This window comes from Lolium rigidum, chromosome 1 (assembly GCF_022539505.1).
Source record: "Lolium rigidum isolate FL_2022 chromosome 1, APGP_CSIRO_Lrig_0.1, whole genome shotgun sequence".
Classification (NCBI taxonomy): Eukaryota; Viridiplantae; Streptophyta; class Magnoliopsida; order Poales; family Poaceae; genus Lolium; species Lolium rigidum.
The window spans coordinates 239568061-239587026 of NC_061508.1; the positions used below are offsets into that span (position 1 = coordinate 239568061).

General features: G+C 46.3%; 1 protein-coding gene and 2 long non-coding RNA genes across 3 annotated transcripts; 1 reads left to right on the forward strand and 2 right to left on the reverse strand.

Moving 5' to 3' along the window:
- Positions 1 to 4606: 4606 nt before the first annotated feature.
- On the reverse strand, positions 4607 to 5959 carry LOC124656561 (mitogen-activated protein kinase kinase kinase 18-like). The gene has a single exon (XM_047195283.1). The coding sequence runs from the start codon at positions 5957 to 5959 to the stop codon at positions 4607 to 4609; it is 1353 nt and encodes a 450-aa protein (XP_047051239.1).
- A 4877-nt stretch (positions 5960 to 10836) lies between these two features.
- Positions 10837 to 12353, reverse strand: LOC124683373. The gene is made up of 2 exons (XR_006996668.1): positions 11679 to 12353; positions 10837 to 11593 (listed from the first exon to the last, which is right to left on the reverse strand). It is a non-coding gene; the product is annotated as an uncharacterized LOC124683373 (long non-coding RNA).
- Positions 12354 to 15772: 3419 nt separating this feature from the next.
- Positions 15773 to 16955, forward strand: LOC124683374. Its single transcript, XR_006996669.1, has 5 exons — positions 15773 to 16025; positions 16112 to 16261; positions 16516 to 16582; positions 16661 to 16747; positions 16874 to 16955. It is a non-coding gene; the product is annotated as an uncharacterized LOC124683374 (long non-coding RNA).
- The last annotated feature ends 2011 nt before the right edge of the window (positions 16956 to 18966 follow it).

Genomic DNA, 18966 nt, shown 5'->3' on the forward strand with positions numbered 1-18966 from the left:
ACAAATTAAAAAGTTAATGTTTATTTATTTATTCAATATTATTATTACATCATTACTTTTGTTTATTAAAGAATTATTTGAAATTCAAACACTAAAGAAATGTGACATCGATCAACATGTTAATAGGATTGATATGATACTACTATCACATACATGCGCGCGAAGCACTTGGATGCGAACGGAATGGAACTCGGATGTTAGGCGTGCTAGAGGTGGAGTAGTGGGAGGATGGGTGACCGAGCGGGAAGTTTGACCAAGAGTAAGTAATTTGACTAGAGATAAGTGTAGTTAGAGATAGAGACTAAGCTATGCAAATAACTGAAATAAGAGAAATTCTGAAAAAAAAAGAAAAAAAACGGAGTGAAATTTTTTTAGAAATCCAAATGAATTAAAAAAAATTAACGAAATAGCCTTTAGTCCCGGTTGGGGACACCAACCGCGACTAAAGGTCCTTCGCCCAGGCGCACGGTAGCTGCCCACGTGGACGGGCCTTTAGTCGCGGTTCGTAAGCAACCGCGACTAAGGGGGGGAGGGCCTTTAGTCGCGCTTAATTAGTCGCGATTGCGCAACCGCGACTAATGGCAGTTGCGAACCGCGACTAAAGGCTATTTTTCTACCAGTGGTAGCTAGCTAGTCGTCTTCCACTCAGCAACCATCACACACCAGGAAACAGAAACGAAACCAAACGCATCCTGTCTCATATCAGACGTGCATTTTCATAGAAGATCTCTGCACAAAGTTCCTATCAACTCGTGAGGTAAAATACATTCGCCTGAGATTCGAGAGATCTTTTTTGCGTGTCATCATAACTCATATACGGGTCCTACACTGTCATGCATGTATATATATAGGACAATTTCCTTTCAAGGTAAGAAGGAAGACCACCGAGGTTTTAAGGGCATGCAAGCATGTACTGCTGATGATTTTCCCAGTTACCATATAGAAAACTTCATACATGACGGAAATACAACTGTATTTTTATGATTTTCTCAAATTTAAAGATTTCTAGTAAATTATATATTTTTTAAAAAAATATTTGACAAATCTCGAACGGTACTATGACTGGTATTTTCGAAAACCGGTAATACTGGTGCCCACCGGTATGTTTTTGCAACTGAGAAAAAAACTTGCTGTGGATTGCCTTATTGATGAGTATGTGGTTAGGACGTTAGGTTACATGCGAATACACACGAATCCACTAGGCCGTGGATACGGATATGCGAGATTGGATCATTATGGTCGCAGATCGTAGCGTGTCCGCGATAAGATCTTGTCGTTACAGAGATACGGCATGGAACTTCTTCCTAGCTAGTTTTATCACGGGTCCTTATTGTGTTCCATGCACGTTGGAGAGATTTCCCATCTAAAGTATTCGATGCGCTTGAGGTGTAGCTTTGTTTTGCTCATAATTATGCACCACTTATCCGACCGGCTCTTTTAAAACCCGGGTGCACGCGCCTCCGGCTATGAAAATTTTAAAATAATGATATTTTAAAGTAATACACGTATATATATATTATGTTCATACGTACTCGTCTAAATTTTCAAGAAAAACATGATTATGTGCGATCTACATAAAAATGAGAAAATGGAAATTCACATTTTCTTTGAACAGTATAAATCCAAAAATTATAATGTTATTTGGACGTCGGGTTCTTCAAGTGAGAACTCCCTAGCGCCCCTCACTGGAGATGATGAGCTTCTTTGACCAAGGCTGGAAATCCCAAGGTAAAAATGTTGCGTCCCAATTCATACCACCAGCTGACTTTGTAGATTTACTCACATCTGCATCCAATTTTTTTATCAAGTATTTGTCGAATCATCTTGGAAACAACTAGTCTTGTAGTTTTTATTTGATCTTTATTCTAATTATTGTCATTTGTGTAAAACTATGTCCTATAATATCTTATATTTATTTTATGAATTTGGATGCTATGATTGTGTAATAAACTATGTACTTTAGCTTTCTGTGTTATAATTTTTTGTAACTGAAATGTGTAAAGGTAAATTAAAAACACTAAAATATGTCATGCCGTGGATATTTCAAGGGCGCCGTTGAAGCAGCCGCCATCCGCAAACGAACCGCAGTCCATACGGATCCAAACTGATAGAAATGCAGTCGGAAATATGAGAGGCCATTGGACCTAGCGGGCCAAACGCAACCAAAACAGAGAAAAAACTAAACCAAATAGACGGGCACTAAGAGTATCTCCATCCGCGTTTCCCAAAGCGTCTCCCAAACGGCGCTGGATCGAGTGTTTGGGGGGACTTTTTTCTTCGTGCCTTGTTTTGGGGACGTCGCTCCCCAGCCGCATTCCCCAAAACCACCCCAAACATAAATTCAAATAATTCACATTCAAAAGAGATCGTTCCCTCTGAAGTCGTCGCGATCAAAGTATGGACACGCGATCATAGTACAAACTGGTGTTGCAAATTGAACAAAAATTCAAAGAAGGGGTTCGGCGACGTCGACGGCGCATCCTGAGTCGACATAGGCCCGTCGAGCACGACGACCTCGTCGTGCTCTGCCCGGTCTGCCTGCTCCGTCGCCGACACCGAGACCGATGATGATGCCGCCGACGCAGGTGTACTAGCAGACGTTGTCGCCGATGCGCCTGCTGGTGCCAGCTCTGCCTCCGGGGTGGGGTTGTTGCCGCTGCCTCGGCCGCCGCCATTTTAGCTTCGATGTCGCCGAGGATCATGCCTTTGTAGAAGTTATGCGCCGCCAGCGTCCGGGGAGACATTCTAGCTGTCGACGCGGCCAACAGGGAGAATTCCTCCTTGTGCTTCTTGAGCTCCATCTTCTCTTCTTGCCTCTTGAGCAGCATCGCCGAGCTTTCGTCGGTTTTTTTGTCGCGGAAGATCAGGGTCGAGGAAACCTCGGCGAGGCACTGGGTGATCGACGCTTGCGTCTTCTCAGTCACTGCTGCCTCCACCAAGGCGGCCTTGGCAGCCTTGTTACCGATAGGGCACCCTACCAATGTTGTGAGCGGCGCATCCAGATCAATGGCGGCATGTTTCCCCTTCGATAAGGAAATACGCATCAACTGCCACTTCTCGCTCTTTTTGAGCTTGCTATAGCAATGCAGCAGCACGAAAGGCATATACCCTTCTGAATTCTTCTGGTACATCCCCATGGCGTAGTCGAACTAATCAAAGGAAGCGCAATGGACTATCAGATCGTGATTAAACGAGGCGCTAAACTTGTGGTAGAAAGAGGTGTACCGTATCGGCGATGTTTGTGCCACTATCGGCTCTGTTCTCGAGCTCGGTATGGTACCCATGGAACATGTTCACTAACGCCTGGATGATGGGCCAGCTCGTCGACATTGCATTTTGGCTCCTCTTCATTGGCATTGTGCGGTAATCCTTTGTGACTAGCTTGCGCTCGTCGAACTCTGCCTTAATCCTCACCCAATACTTCCCGTACTTTTCGTTAGCGCCGATAAGCGAGTCATGGCTCACCATCGACCACGACTCGCAGAGACATTGATCTTCCATAATCTTCCACTTGGGGCCTCGTAGCCCGAGACCGCCTTCTTCTTCCTCTTCTTCGTCACGCCGGCCGCGTCAACCTTCACGAGATTCTCTGCATCCTCCCCGGCATCCTCGTCCTCGTCGTCCTCTTCGTAATCGTCGTCCTCGTCCTCCTCGCCCTTGTACTCCCCCCCTCCTCCTCCTCCTCGCGCGCTGCCTCCTCCTCCCCAAACGAAGCACTAGAGGCCTCGAATTCGAGCGGACCCCTGTGACCAGTGAAGATAACACCGTCCGCACAAGGGCCTGGCTGGCGCTGCGGTGCGTCGTACGTCATGGAAAAGAACAAGGTGTTGGGGTTGAAGCCGTCATGCAGCAGCGCATCCTCGTACCGCAACGACAAGTTTGGTGTCACACACTCGGGAGTCGCCAATGCGCCTTTGCTGAAGAAACCAGGTGTCGACGGGGACGCCACTCCCGGAATGTACGCGATGACCGATGTACTCCATGCGCTCGTGCTGGAAGCAGCGAGACACGCGGCCAGCGCGGCCTTTTGCTGCGCACGCGCCGCCTCCTTCTTCTTCTCATGCTCCACCACCCGCCGCCCCCTCCGCTCCACCGTCGACAACTTGTGCCGCAGGCAGTCTTGCTCCCACCTTTCGTCGGTCCAGCTTTCTGGCTTCGTCCTTGCCGCCGACGCCTTCTGCGGCTTTGTGAAGGGCGCCTTCGGCCCTTTCGTCGCTGCCTCCTTGCCCGGTGGCTTGGTGCCCGCTTTTTTGGCCACTTTTTTGGAGCCTATCGGCGGCGCCATGGATGGGAGAGGGTAGCGGCGGAGGGTGGGAGAGAGTAGCGGCGGCGGGGGGGAGGGGGGGTGAAATCTTTTGGCATGGAAGAAATGTGCAGCTATAGGGCGGGCTGTGGCGAGAGACTGATAAAGAAATTATGTGTCAATGACGCGTCGTTTCTCGTTGTGTCCAGTGTGTCCGAAATATCTCTTGTGAACTCGGGACAGACTCGAAACGCCGGACATTATATTGAACCGCGCCGGGCGAGTGAAGGCTTTGGAGCGATTGGGGACGAAAATATGTTCAGCACGCCCTAAAACGCGGTCGGAGATGCTCTAACTTCAGTGCTAAAGTGCTAATAGTGGGGCGGATCGGAGGGAAGAAACAAATAACACGAAGAACAACAGCAGGGGAAAAGGTAAACTTGGGCAGCCAGCCGGGACAAACAATAACATATCCGAAAAGAATCCATTGCTTGTGATTGGAAGGGATGTACATTCGCTGCTAATCACGTGATCACCATCATCACTCCGCTCCCCATTACAGCTGCTCGTGTCATCGTAACGATCGCCGCCGGCATGTGAGGCCTGGCTGCTCGAGGCACCAGCCTCAGCCGCACGCCCGGCGGAGCTGCTGCCGACGGGAGAATCGCTGTCAGCATCCGTGTCCGGCAACATTGCGGGGTTGTCATCGTCACCGCAGGTACCGGAGGAATGGACGGTGATCCAGCTCGCGTCCCAGGTCCAGTCCGGCGCGCCGGCGGCCAGGGCGCGGACTCTGTCGATGGGGCAGGCGGTAGCGGTGTCCGCAGTCGTGTCGTCGTCGTCCTCCCACAATGCCTGGTCGAGCACGCTCTTGGGAGACACGAACATCCCCTTCTCGGCGATCCCCGGCACGGAGCTGGAAGACGACACGGCGGCGGCGACCACGAACTCGTGGTCGAGCAGCTGTTCCGCCGTCCACCGCTCCGCGGCGTCCTGCAGCAGGCACCTGCCCAGGAAATCCTTGCCTTGGTCAGACAGCCAGCGGGGCAGCTCCGGCGACTCGCCTGAGGACGCGACGTGGTGCAGCGTCGCCACGGTGCTGCCGAACCGCTGCCACGGCGCGGCGCCGGTGGCCATCTCGATGACCGTGCAGCCCAGAGCCCAAATATCCGTGGCCGGGCCCTGCTCCTCGCCCCGCGCGGCCTCGGGCGCCATGAATACCGGCGTGCCGCCTCCCAACAGCCGCTCGTCGGCAATGCGCCGCGCGCACCCGAAGTCGGCGATCATGGCGCGGCCGTCGGTGCCGATGAGCACGTTCCGGCCCTTGACGTCGCAGTGCGCAACCCCTGCGGCGTGCGCGTGCGCCAGCCCGCGCAAAATGTCGCGCGCGCGGGAACGGATGAGGGACTCTTCGCACCGCCCGCCGCGCCGCCTGATCTCGTCAGTCAGCGACCCGCCGGGCGCGTACTCAATCAGCATGTCGTAGCCGCCGCTCCCGTCCTCCGACGAGGATACTTCCGAGCCAAGGCAGCGCACGACGTACGGAGAGCTCAGGCCGTGGAGGATGCTCTGTTCCCGCCGGAGCTCGGCGGCCCGGTCGGCACCCACGGACTTCACCGCGAGCAATTCGCCCGTCAGGCGATCGACGGCGAGCGATACGGTGGCGGAGGAGCCCCTGCCGATTGTCGGTCCCCGCGTCCACTCGACGACGCCCATTCTTGCAGCCGCCGCAAGAATGGCTTGTGCTCTGGCTCTGCTTCTTGTTTCCGAGTGGACGCAATTGGAATTGGGAACAAGTACTCTACTCACCACCACACCTCGCGCTTTGTGCGATCGGCTATGTTTATATACTACTCCTAGCTGGGTACTGGGAGTCTGCAACTACAAGGCTAGCAGATAGTAGACCGGTGGTGAGGCTTGCGGGAACGACGATGCTTTGGAAGGTTGAGGTGGTTAATTGTTGGCTGTCCAATGAAAAGCGGTCCGACCTGGCTGTCCGAGGAGATTCGCCATTTGGCAAAACGGGAGTGACCATTTGGGGGCTGGGGTTTCTCAGTTTCATATTGGCAGCACCTAACCATTGGTACAACGGGGCACACTGCTATGCTGGACATTAAGTTTTTATTGGTGGTGCTTAATCAATAATCAGGGGAGGGGGACACTTGTCGTGGAGAGCGTTCTTGCGTAAGGTTTTAAAACATTGTACATGGAAGCCACAGAGAAAGTACCATTTTCCGTAAGGTTAAGTCTATCCTTTAGCTAAACTTTGAGAAATTTTGCCTTCTTTGTAAATTTTGAGAGCTTTCCTTCCTCTTGTATAATTAGTGTTCTTAGAGCATCTCCACCCGCGGCTCCAATAGTGTCACCCTAGACCTGGCTGCTGCCTTGTTTGAGTTTTTGTTTGTTTGCAGTAGCCAATCGAGAAAAAAAATGTATAAGCTTCTTTGTTTCCATTGTTTAGCGACATAGGACTAATGGACTTTGTGTTGAAGACTTTGCATGGATAACTTAATTAGGTTTAGTTCGTAGATGTAGATCGACATTTAAGTCTATCCTTAAACTCAAGTTAGGGATTTTTTGCCTTCTTTGTAAAATTTTGAGAACCTTGCTTCTCCTGTTGTAATTAGTGCTCTTGCTATATTTTAACATAAACAAATTGGATTTAGGTTGCAAAAGCCATGATACTTCGTTGATAAATAGAGCAATTTAGCCTGCAATTTTTTTGGAACAAATCAAGTGGTGTAATACTACCTTTTAAGCACTGGTATTCCCTACTTTCAATTTACTTCCATAACAGGAACAAGCATTAACAATGGAATATAACTTGATCAGAATATGCATGAAGAGTGGAACTGGTCTGCCACCTACCTCAACCAATCGACCGACGCGAAGAAATGAAGGATTAGCTACGACAACACAATCTCTATGGCTGTAATTATGTTTAGTTTAGACTGCTCATAGTGGGAGTAACTTAGGTAGTAACATCACATATTTCAAGGTGTTTTGCTGACATGGCATAGCAATAAATGAAGAAAGAGAGGGAGGTGGTAACTAGCTATGTTACCATAACATCACACACCCCAAGATAAAATGAGTCTACAAACTAATAAATGAGACTTTGCATGATACAATCTCTAAGTTACTTTCCACTATGAAGGTAGTAACATGAACTAGTAACTTATGCATGACACCACCTTATGTTACTCCCCACTATGAGCAGCCTTATATATGATAACAGATAAACGTCACTAAAGATGTAGTTGGACAGTTAAGTCTACCCTTAAGCTCAACTTTGGGAAATTTTCCCTTATGCCTAAAATTTGAGAACTTCCATCTTCTGCCGTAATTAGGCTCTTACTACTATATTTAGGAGTAATGCCGTAAAAACGGATATAGGTCCGATGCTTGTTTTATAGGTACTTTCGTTCATAAATGGAATTTAGTTTAAATTTTCATAATTTTCTGGACAACTCCAGTGAAGGAATATTTCTGTTTTACATATGAGGATGCCCTATTTCATATTGCTTGTTAAGAATCTGCAGGGGGGATGGAAGTGGCCTGCCACTTAACTCAATCAATCGATCGACGCTACTCCCTCTCTCACAGTTTATTAGGCGTGTGTATCCCTAGATCGCAAATTTGATCAAGTTAGCGTTACTTATATATTGTAAAAATTATATCATTAGAAAGTTTAGATGTTCTATTTTCTAATGATATAATTTTTTATTATATAATTTAAATTATATAGGTCAAATTGGCGACTAGGGGATACGGAGAAGACTAATAAACTGAGAAGGAGGGAGTAAGAAATAAAGGATTAGCTACCATTACAACCTTTCAGACCCCCTAACTGTACTGCTAGGGCCAATGAACCGCTCACCACCAGTTTGGAATCGAATACTGGTCTTCTCCACCCTGAGTCCCTGACGGCTCACGCAACGGCATTGCCTTTAACTCGTACTTTCAGTGACATAATAATTGAGGATTGTTAACTGTTTCCCTCGATGGAAAGCATGCGTTTTTTGCTCCTGACTTGATGCACAGCCGCAAGAACACTACTACTAATACTATTGTGATGCTCGTAGTGCTGTACCTTCTAGCTTCTCCGCAAGGTTTTCCTCCGGATTGGCCGCTGGAATCGACCTTTCTCATTTAACTTGAACAACCTGTGACTGGTGGCAAAGCCATATATTGTATAAACCGTGATGCATCTTATTCCTTCACCTACACATGCGTTCCCAATTCAAGTTGATCGTTCCCAATTCAACTTGATCTGTTGTCCCTTTCAAATCCAACCGTACTCGAAAGATAGGGAGTATCTGTACGCCGCCCGCCGCTCAGAGGACGGCAGGCATCTGAAAGACATCGTCCCCAGCGTTAGGCTTGAGGAGGATGGTGGCCGTATCGCTGCACCTGTCATAGTACCGCGCGCGGAGGAAGCTGGCCATGTACGTTGCCACCGTCTTAGTATATATTGTGCATGTAGAATATCATAGAATAAGTGGACAAATTTTCTCCACTTGTCCTGTAGATGTTTTGATTAATTTTCTTTTCATTTGTATTGGCGATTCATAAGTTAAGTGAAATTATTAGGTTAGTTGGCAATGTAATCTTATATAAGATTATATGTTATGGAATAGATATCTCGATAATATCAAAATTGCTGTATTGATAGAAGAATTGACTGCTTTATCATGGATTATTGATTGTGATTAACTTTGGTGCCGTAAAAATCTATCAACGTTGGTATAAGTTTGTGCCGCAACTTATATATGCACGACACTAAATAATGTGTCATATGTTAACGGACCGAGGCGTTTTAATTTCGATGCCGTGTACGAGAATGCGTGGCGTATCACGATGTGCCAAGTGAAAAAAGTGTCTGATATGCTCCCTAACGCAGTTTTCTCTGGCGCATTTTTTTTTGCCATGCTAGCGTGGCCGTAGCAATTAGGGCCGGACATCGCCGTTTATAAACTGTAATATCTATCCTTAAGCTCAACTTTGGAAAATTTTGACTTCTGTGTAAGTTTAGAGAACCTTCCTTCTTCTGCTGTAATTAGGCTTTTACTATATTTTGAATTAACACGGTAAAAAATGGATCTTGATCGCAACACTCATGATGCCCGTTTTATAGGTACTTCAGTTTATAAATGGAATTTAGTTCAATTTGCAAATTTTTACTGACAACTTCAGTGATGGAATATTTCTATTTTACATATGAGGATGCCCTATTCCATAGTGCTTGTCCAGAATCTGCAAGGAGAACAAGTGGTCTGCCACTTACCTCAGTCAGTCGATCGACCCTAAGAATTTTTACAAGTTTTACAATGATTGGCATTTTTAATAACCGTCTATCCACCCAGATCTAACGGTGTTAAATAGACGGAACCAAACCAACGGAACCAAAAATATGGGACCGGAACCAAAATTCGTGGGACCGGATCCTCTAATACATTTTGTAAAAATTATAAAAAACGGACGTCCTTTCGAACAGCCAAATCATCAGCTGAAACCGTGCGAATCTTAAAGCAACAAACAATACAGATCTTGCAAATCTCTCCTGATGAACTCATCCCAACTCGTTTCTCATTGTCGGTTTCTCTTTACCCCGCTATCCTGCACGGAGAGGCCGTGAGGGGAGGAGCGGCAGCGGTGTCCTGGTGCGGTAGTTTTGCTCTGGTTCTAGCCGCCGGCTCTAGGCGAGGAGGGAGGTGGGGCGCCAGGTTGGGGGAATCGGTGGCGGGCTGGGCTCTGGCCGCCGCCGCCGCTGGCGCTAGGCGAGAAAGGAGCGGGCGATGAAACCCACCTTGCGCCCAACCGTCATCATCGACAACGGCAGTACACAACTCTATCCTCCAGTTTCACCCGCGTGGGTTGAACAGCAGCTACAGGAAGATGGGATTCACTGGGAACGTGGAGCCCTGCTTCATAACCCACCGCTGTTGCCATCAGCGACTCCTTCTCCAACCAGACAAGGGCCACCGCCAAGGAGATCTATCTGGCGCAGCATAGCGCGGGCCTCATGGCCGATCACAACTTATTCATCGGTCCTGTTCTAGCAGCACATACAGCTTGAGCTACCCCATTCGCAATGTTCAGATGGGTGCCAATTGTACTGCAGTGCTGAATGCTGATGGTTTGCCACCGCAATGTGTGCGTGTCTTCGTGTGTGATTTTCATTGGATTTTCAGCTGAAAATTGACTGGTCAGGTTGACAACTGGGGCACCATGGAGAAGTTTTCGCAGTGGGACATTGTCTTTAGTTAGTTAGCGGCCTTGCTTCCGAGTAAGCTTGTATTACTGCTCATTGGGATGTATAATTTGAATACGTTGAGATACCAGCAGATGAACGCAGAGACGCACTCTTGGTTTCCCACTACTCATTGAGGTCGATGTTTAGCCTAAATTAAAGAAGTCCAGCATTGCATTGGCAAAATTGTTGCATGCCAAGAGAAAACTATATGTGACAGACTTACTGCAATGAATACGGCTCCAACTGACGGTGTGACAAACCTACTATAATAAATTTCTATCCGATTTAGCCGCAGGATATTCATCTTGGTTTTTTCTCTTATATTTCAGCCAAGCAATTTGAAATACATAGGACCAGGGTAGTATTAAGGCATTCCCAGTAGTTACAAATCGCAATATGGCTCCATAAGAGGGGCACATCAAAACAAAATAGTAGAGCTCAATGCCTATCCTTCATAAGAAAAACAACTAAATGTTACAAGGAAAAGCTAGTATTTTCCAATGTATACAAACTTTGGGGAGCAAAAATGGTTACTGGCAACTATAACCAGACTAAATTCTCATGAAAAGCAACGCTGCTTGGAGAAACTAAAGTACTCCTCCTTATGAACGTTAATCTGGCCACATGCACTTGTGCACACCTAATTGCTTCCGCTTTTTTCTAATAAACTTGTTCGTGACTAGAAATCTGAATTCACCTCCCTTGAACTTTCTCAAGATTATTGACCTTGCAAGCTTCCCGAGATCTTTCTTGAAGTTTTTCAAGACTGTTGACCTTGCAAGCTTCCCAAGATCTCCATGTAGCTCGATAGATTTTATCCCACGGGCCTCCAACTTAAATAAAACATCCTTCAGTAGCTTGGTGTTGTTCATAAATGCAATCACTGTCCGTGCTTCCAGAGCATGGATTCATCTCCTTAAGGTGTCAACTTTGTGTTGAGCCTCCGATGTACTAGTTGCTTTACTGAGATATTGGGATGATTCTTGAAAATCAACAGGACCGTATCATTATTATTTCTAGTGGAAGCATTACACTGATGGTGTGATGATGCTGCCAGTCTGAGACCTTGCCGCCCGCCGCCTCCACGAAGCCACCTGGGACACATCAAAACACAACACAGTCAACAATCGAGACAGATTTAGCTGGGGGAGCAGGATCAAGTGCATTGGCGGGGTGTACCTTGGTTGGAAGACCTGAATTTTTTGATTCTACACATGCCCTGAGAGGTTACTCAGAACTAAGGAAACAATAAGAACCATGGAATTAGAAGAAACACACAAAAAATGAAGGAATTTTAGGTCCTTATAAATGGTGACAACCTGTGATAATAAGTTTAGGCTAGCAGGAGAGGTCCTCAGTTCTATGGGGCAACATACGCAGTTTCGGTTAAAATTATTCAAAACTGAGTGTTCAGAGATCTTGTGTATTTTCGATTGCTTGTTTTGGTCAGAAAAATCAGTATAGTGAACCCACAGGTTTCAGTATCGGTATAGTGAGGCATATGTTGACTGGTGTATGCATGTTTTATTGCAGTTTAGTTACCTGATAAGTATAAAAATCATTGAATTGCTGCAATTAACCATTACACATAAGGTGTGGTAGTGTCAGTATGCACATGCACAAGAGCATTAGAAATCAGTTTCTCATCCAGCATCACTTTATGTAACATGTATATGTGGCTGCTAACTGAACATATGCATGCACATCTCTTAACTGAGAATTTACCTAAGCTCCTGACCCTAGTTCCTGTTTTGCCCAGTGAATGAATGACTTGTTTAAATGCATGTCTGAATCAGGATACAGATCCGTGAGAGTTAGACTGTAGCTGACTCTCCCCGCGATCCCCGTGACGGAGGTGAGGGGGGCTGCGCCGGAGAGGGTGGCGGCGGCTGGCGGCTGCGACGAAGAGAGGGGCGGCGGTGGCTGCAGGCTGCGATGGAGGGAGGGGGCAGCTGCGACGGAGGGAGGCGGCGGCGGCTGCGGCTCGCGTCTGCGAGGGGGTGGCGGCAGCTCGCCTACGATGGAGGAGATGGGCCGGCCGTGCCGGCTGGTGGCTGCAACGGAGGAGAGGGGGCGGCCGCGGCGTCTGGCGGCCGCGACGGAGGGAGGGGCGGCGGCGGCTCGAGTCTGCGATGGAGTGAAGGCGGCGGCTCGGCGTGTGCGTTTTGGAGATGAAGCACGATTGATTATCTTTTTTCCTGACTATATATGATTTCAAGAGTTGACCTTCAAAACGTTCAGTTAAAATTATTGAAGTATTATAGAAGTTACACACCAATTTAATCAACGGTTAGGAAAAAATACATAAGACGGAACCCATATTCGATTAGACGGAACTAAAATTCCGTGCCAATCACCGTAAAAGAAGGATTCGGATGCGTTTGGCAACAACGTTTTTTCAAAGTATTCTTGGTTTCTGAAAATACCATGGTATTGAATACTTTGAGGTGTTTGGTTTCAGCAAAAACTACAATTTTCTATACTTTTTTTTAGAAAACTGTATAAAACTGCACTAATTTTAAAGTATAGAAAAAGGAGGTTGCAACCTCTTTTTCTAAAACTGGAGGGCTGCTTCGGTGCTCCCCCCTAAATGAAGTTAAAGGATCATAGTTGTTGTTTTTTTTGTGTGTGTTGGGTCCGTCGAAACCCATATCCAGCCCATGTATACCAATCTGTATTGATACAATATGTGTATATCACGAAAAAGAAAAGAGGTCATGTGAGCAAGATCTTTATAGGATCTTTCTATTTCGACACACGCACGTGACCGTAGATACGTACAAAAATGAGGTACAACACAACGGGGGCCATATGGACCTATACAGCATTGTACGGACGGTAGACCTACACTGAAATTAGGATCGTGCCCCCGCTTACGAACATGTATGGGAAGATCTCCACCGTTCTTGTGTTTGAAACGCCCTGAATTTTTCCAGGGGAGGAGCACCGGAGCAGAAGTGCTAAAACTGAAGTATTTGTTGGCTAGACAGAAAATACTACGTATAGTTTTATAATATTTTGATTTTAGAAAAACTTGGAGGCCAAACTGAGCCTTAGCTGCCACAATGCAATCTCTCAGAGCCCCCCTAACTGTACTAACTGTACTGCTAGGGCCAACCAACAGTTTGGAATCGAATCCTGGTCTTCTCCATCCTGACGCCTCACGCAATGGCAATAGCATTGCCTTTAACTCGTACTTTCAGTGACATAATAATTGAGGATTGTTAATTGTTTCCCTCCATGGAAAGCATGCGTTTTCTTGCTCATGATTTGATGCACAACCGCAAGAACACTACTCCTACTAATACTATTGTGATGCTCCTCCGGATTGGCCGCTGGAATCGACCTTCTCATTTAACTTGAACAACCTGTGACCGGTGGCAAAGCAACATCTGGTTGAACACATCTTTCTCCCTTGCCCCAATGGAAGAATTGCGTGGCAAGACTCCCTCTTTTCCTTTTCCTTTCTAGAAGTAACCTTTTGGTCTTTCCACTCAAAGAGGACTGCTCATGATTATATAGAAATTGCTGCTTGATTCTTGGACACACTGTTTTGTTTTCTTGCGATTAATTTGCATCACTAATTTTCTCGACCAACCGCTTGCAACAATATGATGCGGACATTTCAACTAGTTTTATTCCCACTTCCAAGCACAAAATATATTAGCTAAAACTTGACTCGGTAGGATGCCGTAGACTAAACATGGCGTCGCTTTCGATCCAAAGGTATTACTGTACTACTTAGTAGACCCAGCCATTTGTAAAGCTCGTGACAATGACTGTTTATGGTTTCGGGATCTTGTACAATTCAGAGCTCGCTAATTAATTGAGATTCTTCATTCTGCAACGGACAATTTTTCAAGAGAAACTGTTTCCAGTGAGCAGACCATCACAGCAGTAGTTTTCTTAGGCCGCGAAGAAGTTACCGGCGTGGCATCATTAATTAGGTGTACAGGATGCAATGCTTTCATGAAGAATCGCTAGCAGACATCGTCCCGATTTGCTCAATGCGGTTGTTGCAGCGGCATCCTCCGGCAATTTTTTCAGATCAAAATGCTGCTGCGTACTGGTCAGCATTTTCAGACCCACGCTGGAGCAATTCAGGTGGAGTGTCGCAACACTGTGTCCCATGATCCGACTGCTAAGTAAAAGATACGGAGTACTAAGAAAAAGAAATCGTCTCACGTCCCGATTCAGCACCCACTCCGAGTGGACCTAAAACTATGCTCGCCACCGCCAGTATAACTACTATACTATTTGGGAACAAACATCTTTTTTGTAAGAATTTTGAGGTATGCTGAGAATTAATGTGGAGCTGACACGTTTGCACTTTATATTTTAGATTTCTGCTGTGTTTGAAATGTGTGCACTTCCGGTGCTTCCTACAAATTTTAATAGCGCTTGGATTCTGTGTGGTACCCCTTCATGTGCGTTTGATTTTTTTTTTCTGTGTGCGTGTAGCAGCCTAGAGCTGGACTCGCAAGTTCCAGTGCGGTCAAAACGGCGCCCATGGTTCCACGATCACCGCTTAATTGCATCTGGTTCATTCTCTCTCCCCCATCTCTCCCATCCGTTCTCTTTCTAGGCACCGCCGAGGCGCCGACGCCATAGTCCACCAGGGCCGGCGCTTGGCAAGCCAGCAGATGGCGGCGAGTAGGACCTCCGTCGACGGGACAAGCCAGCAACGCAGTGGAGAATCCCCGCGTACATATCTCCATCGCGAGCAGATGGTGGCGCGGAGGCCTCAGGGCGCCCTCCTCTCCCACCCGAAACATTGCCGGAGCCTACGCGGCCGTCCTCGTGGTATGCCCACTATGCCATGTCTCTTGCCCCATGCCCAAGCCTCCTGCCCTGGTCTCCTTCCCGTCCCGATTTCCCCAGATGTGGAGGTTGACTAGCTGTGGGGAACGCCGAGAGCCCTCGCCGACGTTTTCGATGCTGATGTGGAGGTTCGTGCGCGGAGTCTTCGCCGGCGGCCGTCTGCCACGGGCACGGGCCGATGCGCCGCCAGCCCGTGACGGGAAGAGCACCGCCTGGGCGTCGCCCAGCGTCGGAGGGATGGAGGCCGAGGAGTGCCACAGTCTGCGTGCCGGAGGGTTTCGTGAGGCCGGCCGTTGGCCTCCATGGCCATGAGCTGATGGTTTAGCTCCATCTTCATGGACCTCCTCCTCCCTCGAGCAGCCCTTCACGGGCCTCCTACTCCCTCGAGCGGCCGCCCAACCCCACCTTTTTCAGTACCAATTCTCCCCGCCGCGAGGCGGTCGTGGACTGAGTCGGCTGCTCCCGGACGCCGGGGACAGAATCCCCTGCCGCGGCTTCCCCGCCGTAATTACCTCACATGGATGGCAGCCCTGGACGGCAGCAGTCCCGCTGCCTACTCACTTTGCTTCTCCACATATCTGCTTTTATTTTCTCCTCCGATCTCCTGGGTCTGTAGATTGTAGATCAGGCCCTGATTCATGCCCTCCGTTCATCTTCTTTGTCTTGCATCTCCATCAATATTTTCTTCGCGTGGCCATCTTGAGGGTAAGCCCTTCTGCGTGAAATCTGTTTTTCTACATTCAGCTTATGATCGGTGTGTTGTTTGACCCCTGTTGAATTGTCTCCTTTAGGTTTGCGTCCTCCGCTATCGAGCCGGACAGCCCTGGAGACGGAGTATTGTAGGACAGTTAGGCTTCTTGTCGTTGGACGACAAAGGCGGTGCAGATCCCCTGCTCCGGGATGGGCTGCTTTTTTCCGCGCCACCTTCGCGCTTACTTGAGGTGAGGTGATTTTTTTTCTTGATGGCCTGTACTTCCTGTTGGGGATTCATGATACTTTGTTCAGAGCTTTGATAAAATTGCTTGAGAAAATCTGTCCTACGAAGATGGCACATGAGAAGCAGTTCTGCTTCATAGATGAACATTACTAATGCGTGTACATTCGACATTGATAACAATTGTTACCTTGGATGCATTCACTGTTAGCCTCAGAACATGTTTATGTCTAACTGGCACAACCTTTTGAAATATGACAGGCTTTATGGCTTATGGACTTCAGGATGATAAACACATGAAAATCTCAGACATGATTCTGCACTGCAGGTATACTGATTTTAAAATTTTAATAGCTACTGTCATATTTGTACTCCTAAAATTAATTCTTGAGCAATGTATTTCCAGGCTGCATATTGTGTCGGTGGGCATTCAGGAAACTGGCAAGTTATTCAGAACTCAATTCTTGGATGTTACTTGCGTCATCCTACTCTGGTATGGCAACCACCTACATAGCAGTTTATATCAGCAAAACGAACAGAGTCAAATTTAATAAGCATAAGTTGCTAACAAGCTAATGGTCATATGGTGGTTTTGTACGCTATTTACGCCCATCAACAGAATCGGCATCATGGAGCTCCATACATCCACATGCTCTTCGTCAGCCAGAGCCCATTGCCCAGTTTAGTCTTTCCCCCGGATCATTTTCAGATCCACCTTTAAGTTTACAACCAATGGTAACATTTCAACTGCAAAATGACCACATTATCTCACTGTAAGAAATATCTGCATTTTTAAATATGAAGTGATCACATTATTATTAATCTATAAAGCCTCTCCAGGTAAAGTTATACACAATTAAGGGACCATATCATCAACTAGATCAAGACAAGACTGAATTCGTTGGAGCTAACGTTATGGTCAAGAAGCATACCATCTTTCTTCCCAATGTTCTCCACTACTATGCATGGATGCTGCACTGGAGTTGCCTGATATGTATTGAGATGGTACGCAGAAGCATGCTTGAAGCCCAGTGAGAAGAAATGAGAAAATTTCTCAGGAGGGAGAACATGCTTGAATGTTGCCGTGTAAGTCTTCTTTCAGATACAATGTACACATGGATTTGGGTGAGTACACACTGCATCTTTCTTTCTCAAATTGTGCTTGCTTGAACGTTGTTTGCTGGCTTCGGCAGCTTTTGTCCATGGCTTCCATGCGTGTGTGCACATGAATTGGGGTGAGTACACACTACACCTTTCTTTCCCAAATTGTGGTAGCTTGGACATTGTTTGCTGGCTTCGGCTGCTATCGCCCATGGCTTCCATGTGTGCAACCGTACCAGTCGCTCTGTCCGGTGGTGTAATCGGAGACAGTGTGCACAACAAGTCAACGAATAGCTAAACTGATATGCTAATTAAAGTAATATGGTTTTGCTAACTTTTCTATGTGCTAATGTAATTAATCTTCCAAAGGGAAGTATGAAAGAAACAAACGAATAAACTATAAAGAGGAAAGGCATATGATCCAGAGCCTTCTAAGGCGTGAACATGACAGTTGCCGGTTCTACCGCCACATTGCCTAGCTAGCCATGAACAACTACTTATTCCAATTATTATTCATGCCCGAAGTTGAAGTTCAAGATGCACCTCTATTTATGTCCGACCAATTCCAGGGTGAGGGATTTTCCTACCAGTTCAATATGTCCAAAGTGAAGAAAGAGAAGTGAGAAATGCGCAAACGTACACTTTCAATTGCCATGGTCTGCTGAATTGATTAATGTGTTGAAAGGTAAGGTTCTTCAGATGAATCGTTCCCAAATGTAATTGCATTATGTATTGTTCTCACAATATTTTAGGTTCAACTTGCAAAATATTATTCAGCATGATTGTAAAAAAATTATATGTTGGAAAGTTGCTCATGAAAAGAAGATATTCGAATTAACTGTTGGGAAATTTCAATTGCAGGTTTATAAAAAATAGAGATTAATCATAACAAATACTTTTTAATCCAAGAGTACCTAGGAAGTGTAATTATGCCATGTGATACATCACAATTTTTTAATAATTTTTTTAGCCAGAATATTAGCGAATTAGAATTGCCTGTAGTGTAGTATGAATTAACAATATAGTAGCGACCAGGTTTCCCGACATGTTCACTGAATTGCATGTTTTGTAATTTCAGGTCAACCAATGTTAATTATTGTTCGACCTTCTTGCTATCGTTTTAGTGGCTCTTAATATTGGTGATGCAAGACGACCTCCTTGCACACTTCAAAGTTCATTTTTGCTTATGCCAAGTGGGTCAGACTAACTAAAGGGTGGTTTTTCTTTGTTCTACTGTGGTAATACATCCGAGCGGAATGTATAACTCTAAACTTTTGTAGCCAAGTGATTTCTTCTTTTTTTCACCTTCAAAATGGCAGTGTAGTTCTAGATGTAGTAAAAAAAAATTGTTGGAACACTTTTGCTCAAGTCACCTCTTACAGATTGATGCCATTTTGAAAGATTGTTCAATGGCAATTGCCCAAACCATTTGTATGTAGAAAATGTAACTCTCTGTTCTTCCTTTATTGTAACTAGCTAGCTAGATCAATTTATTATATCTTTGTTCTTCTTTTACTGATAACTAACTAGGTCAGTAAATTATATTCACATATATCTCCCAAATTAACACTGCATGCTTATCTTCCAAATATGTTAACAATGAAGTAAATC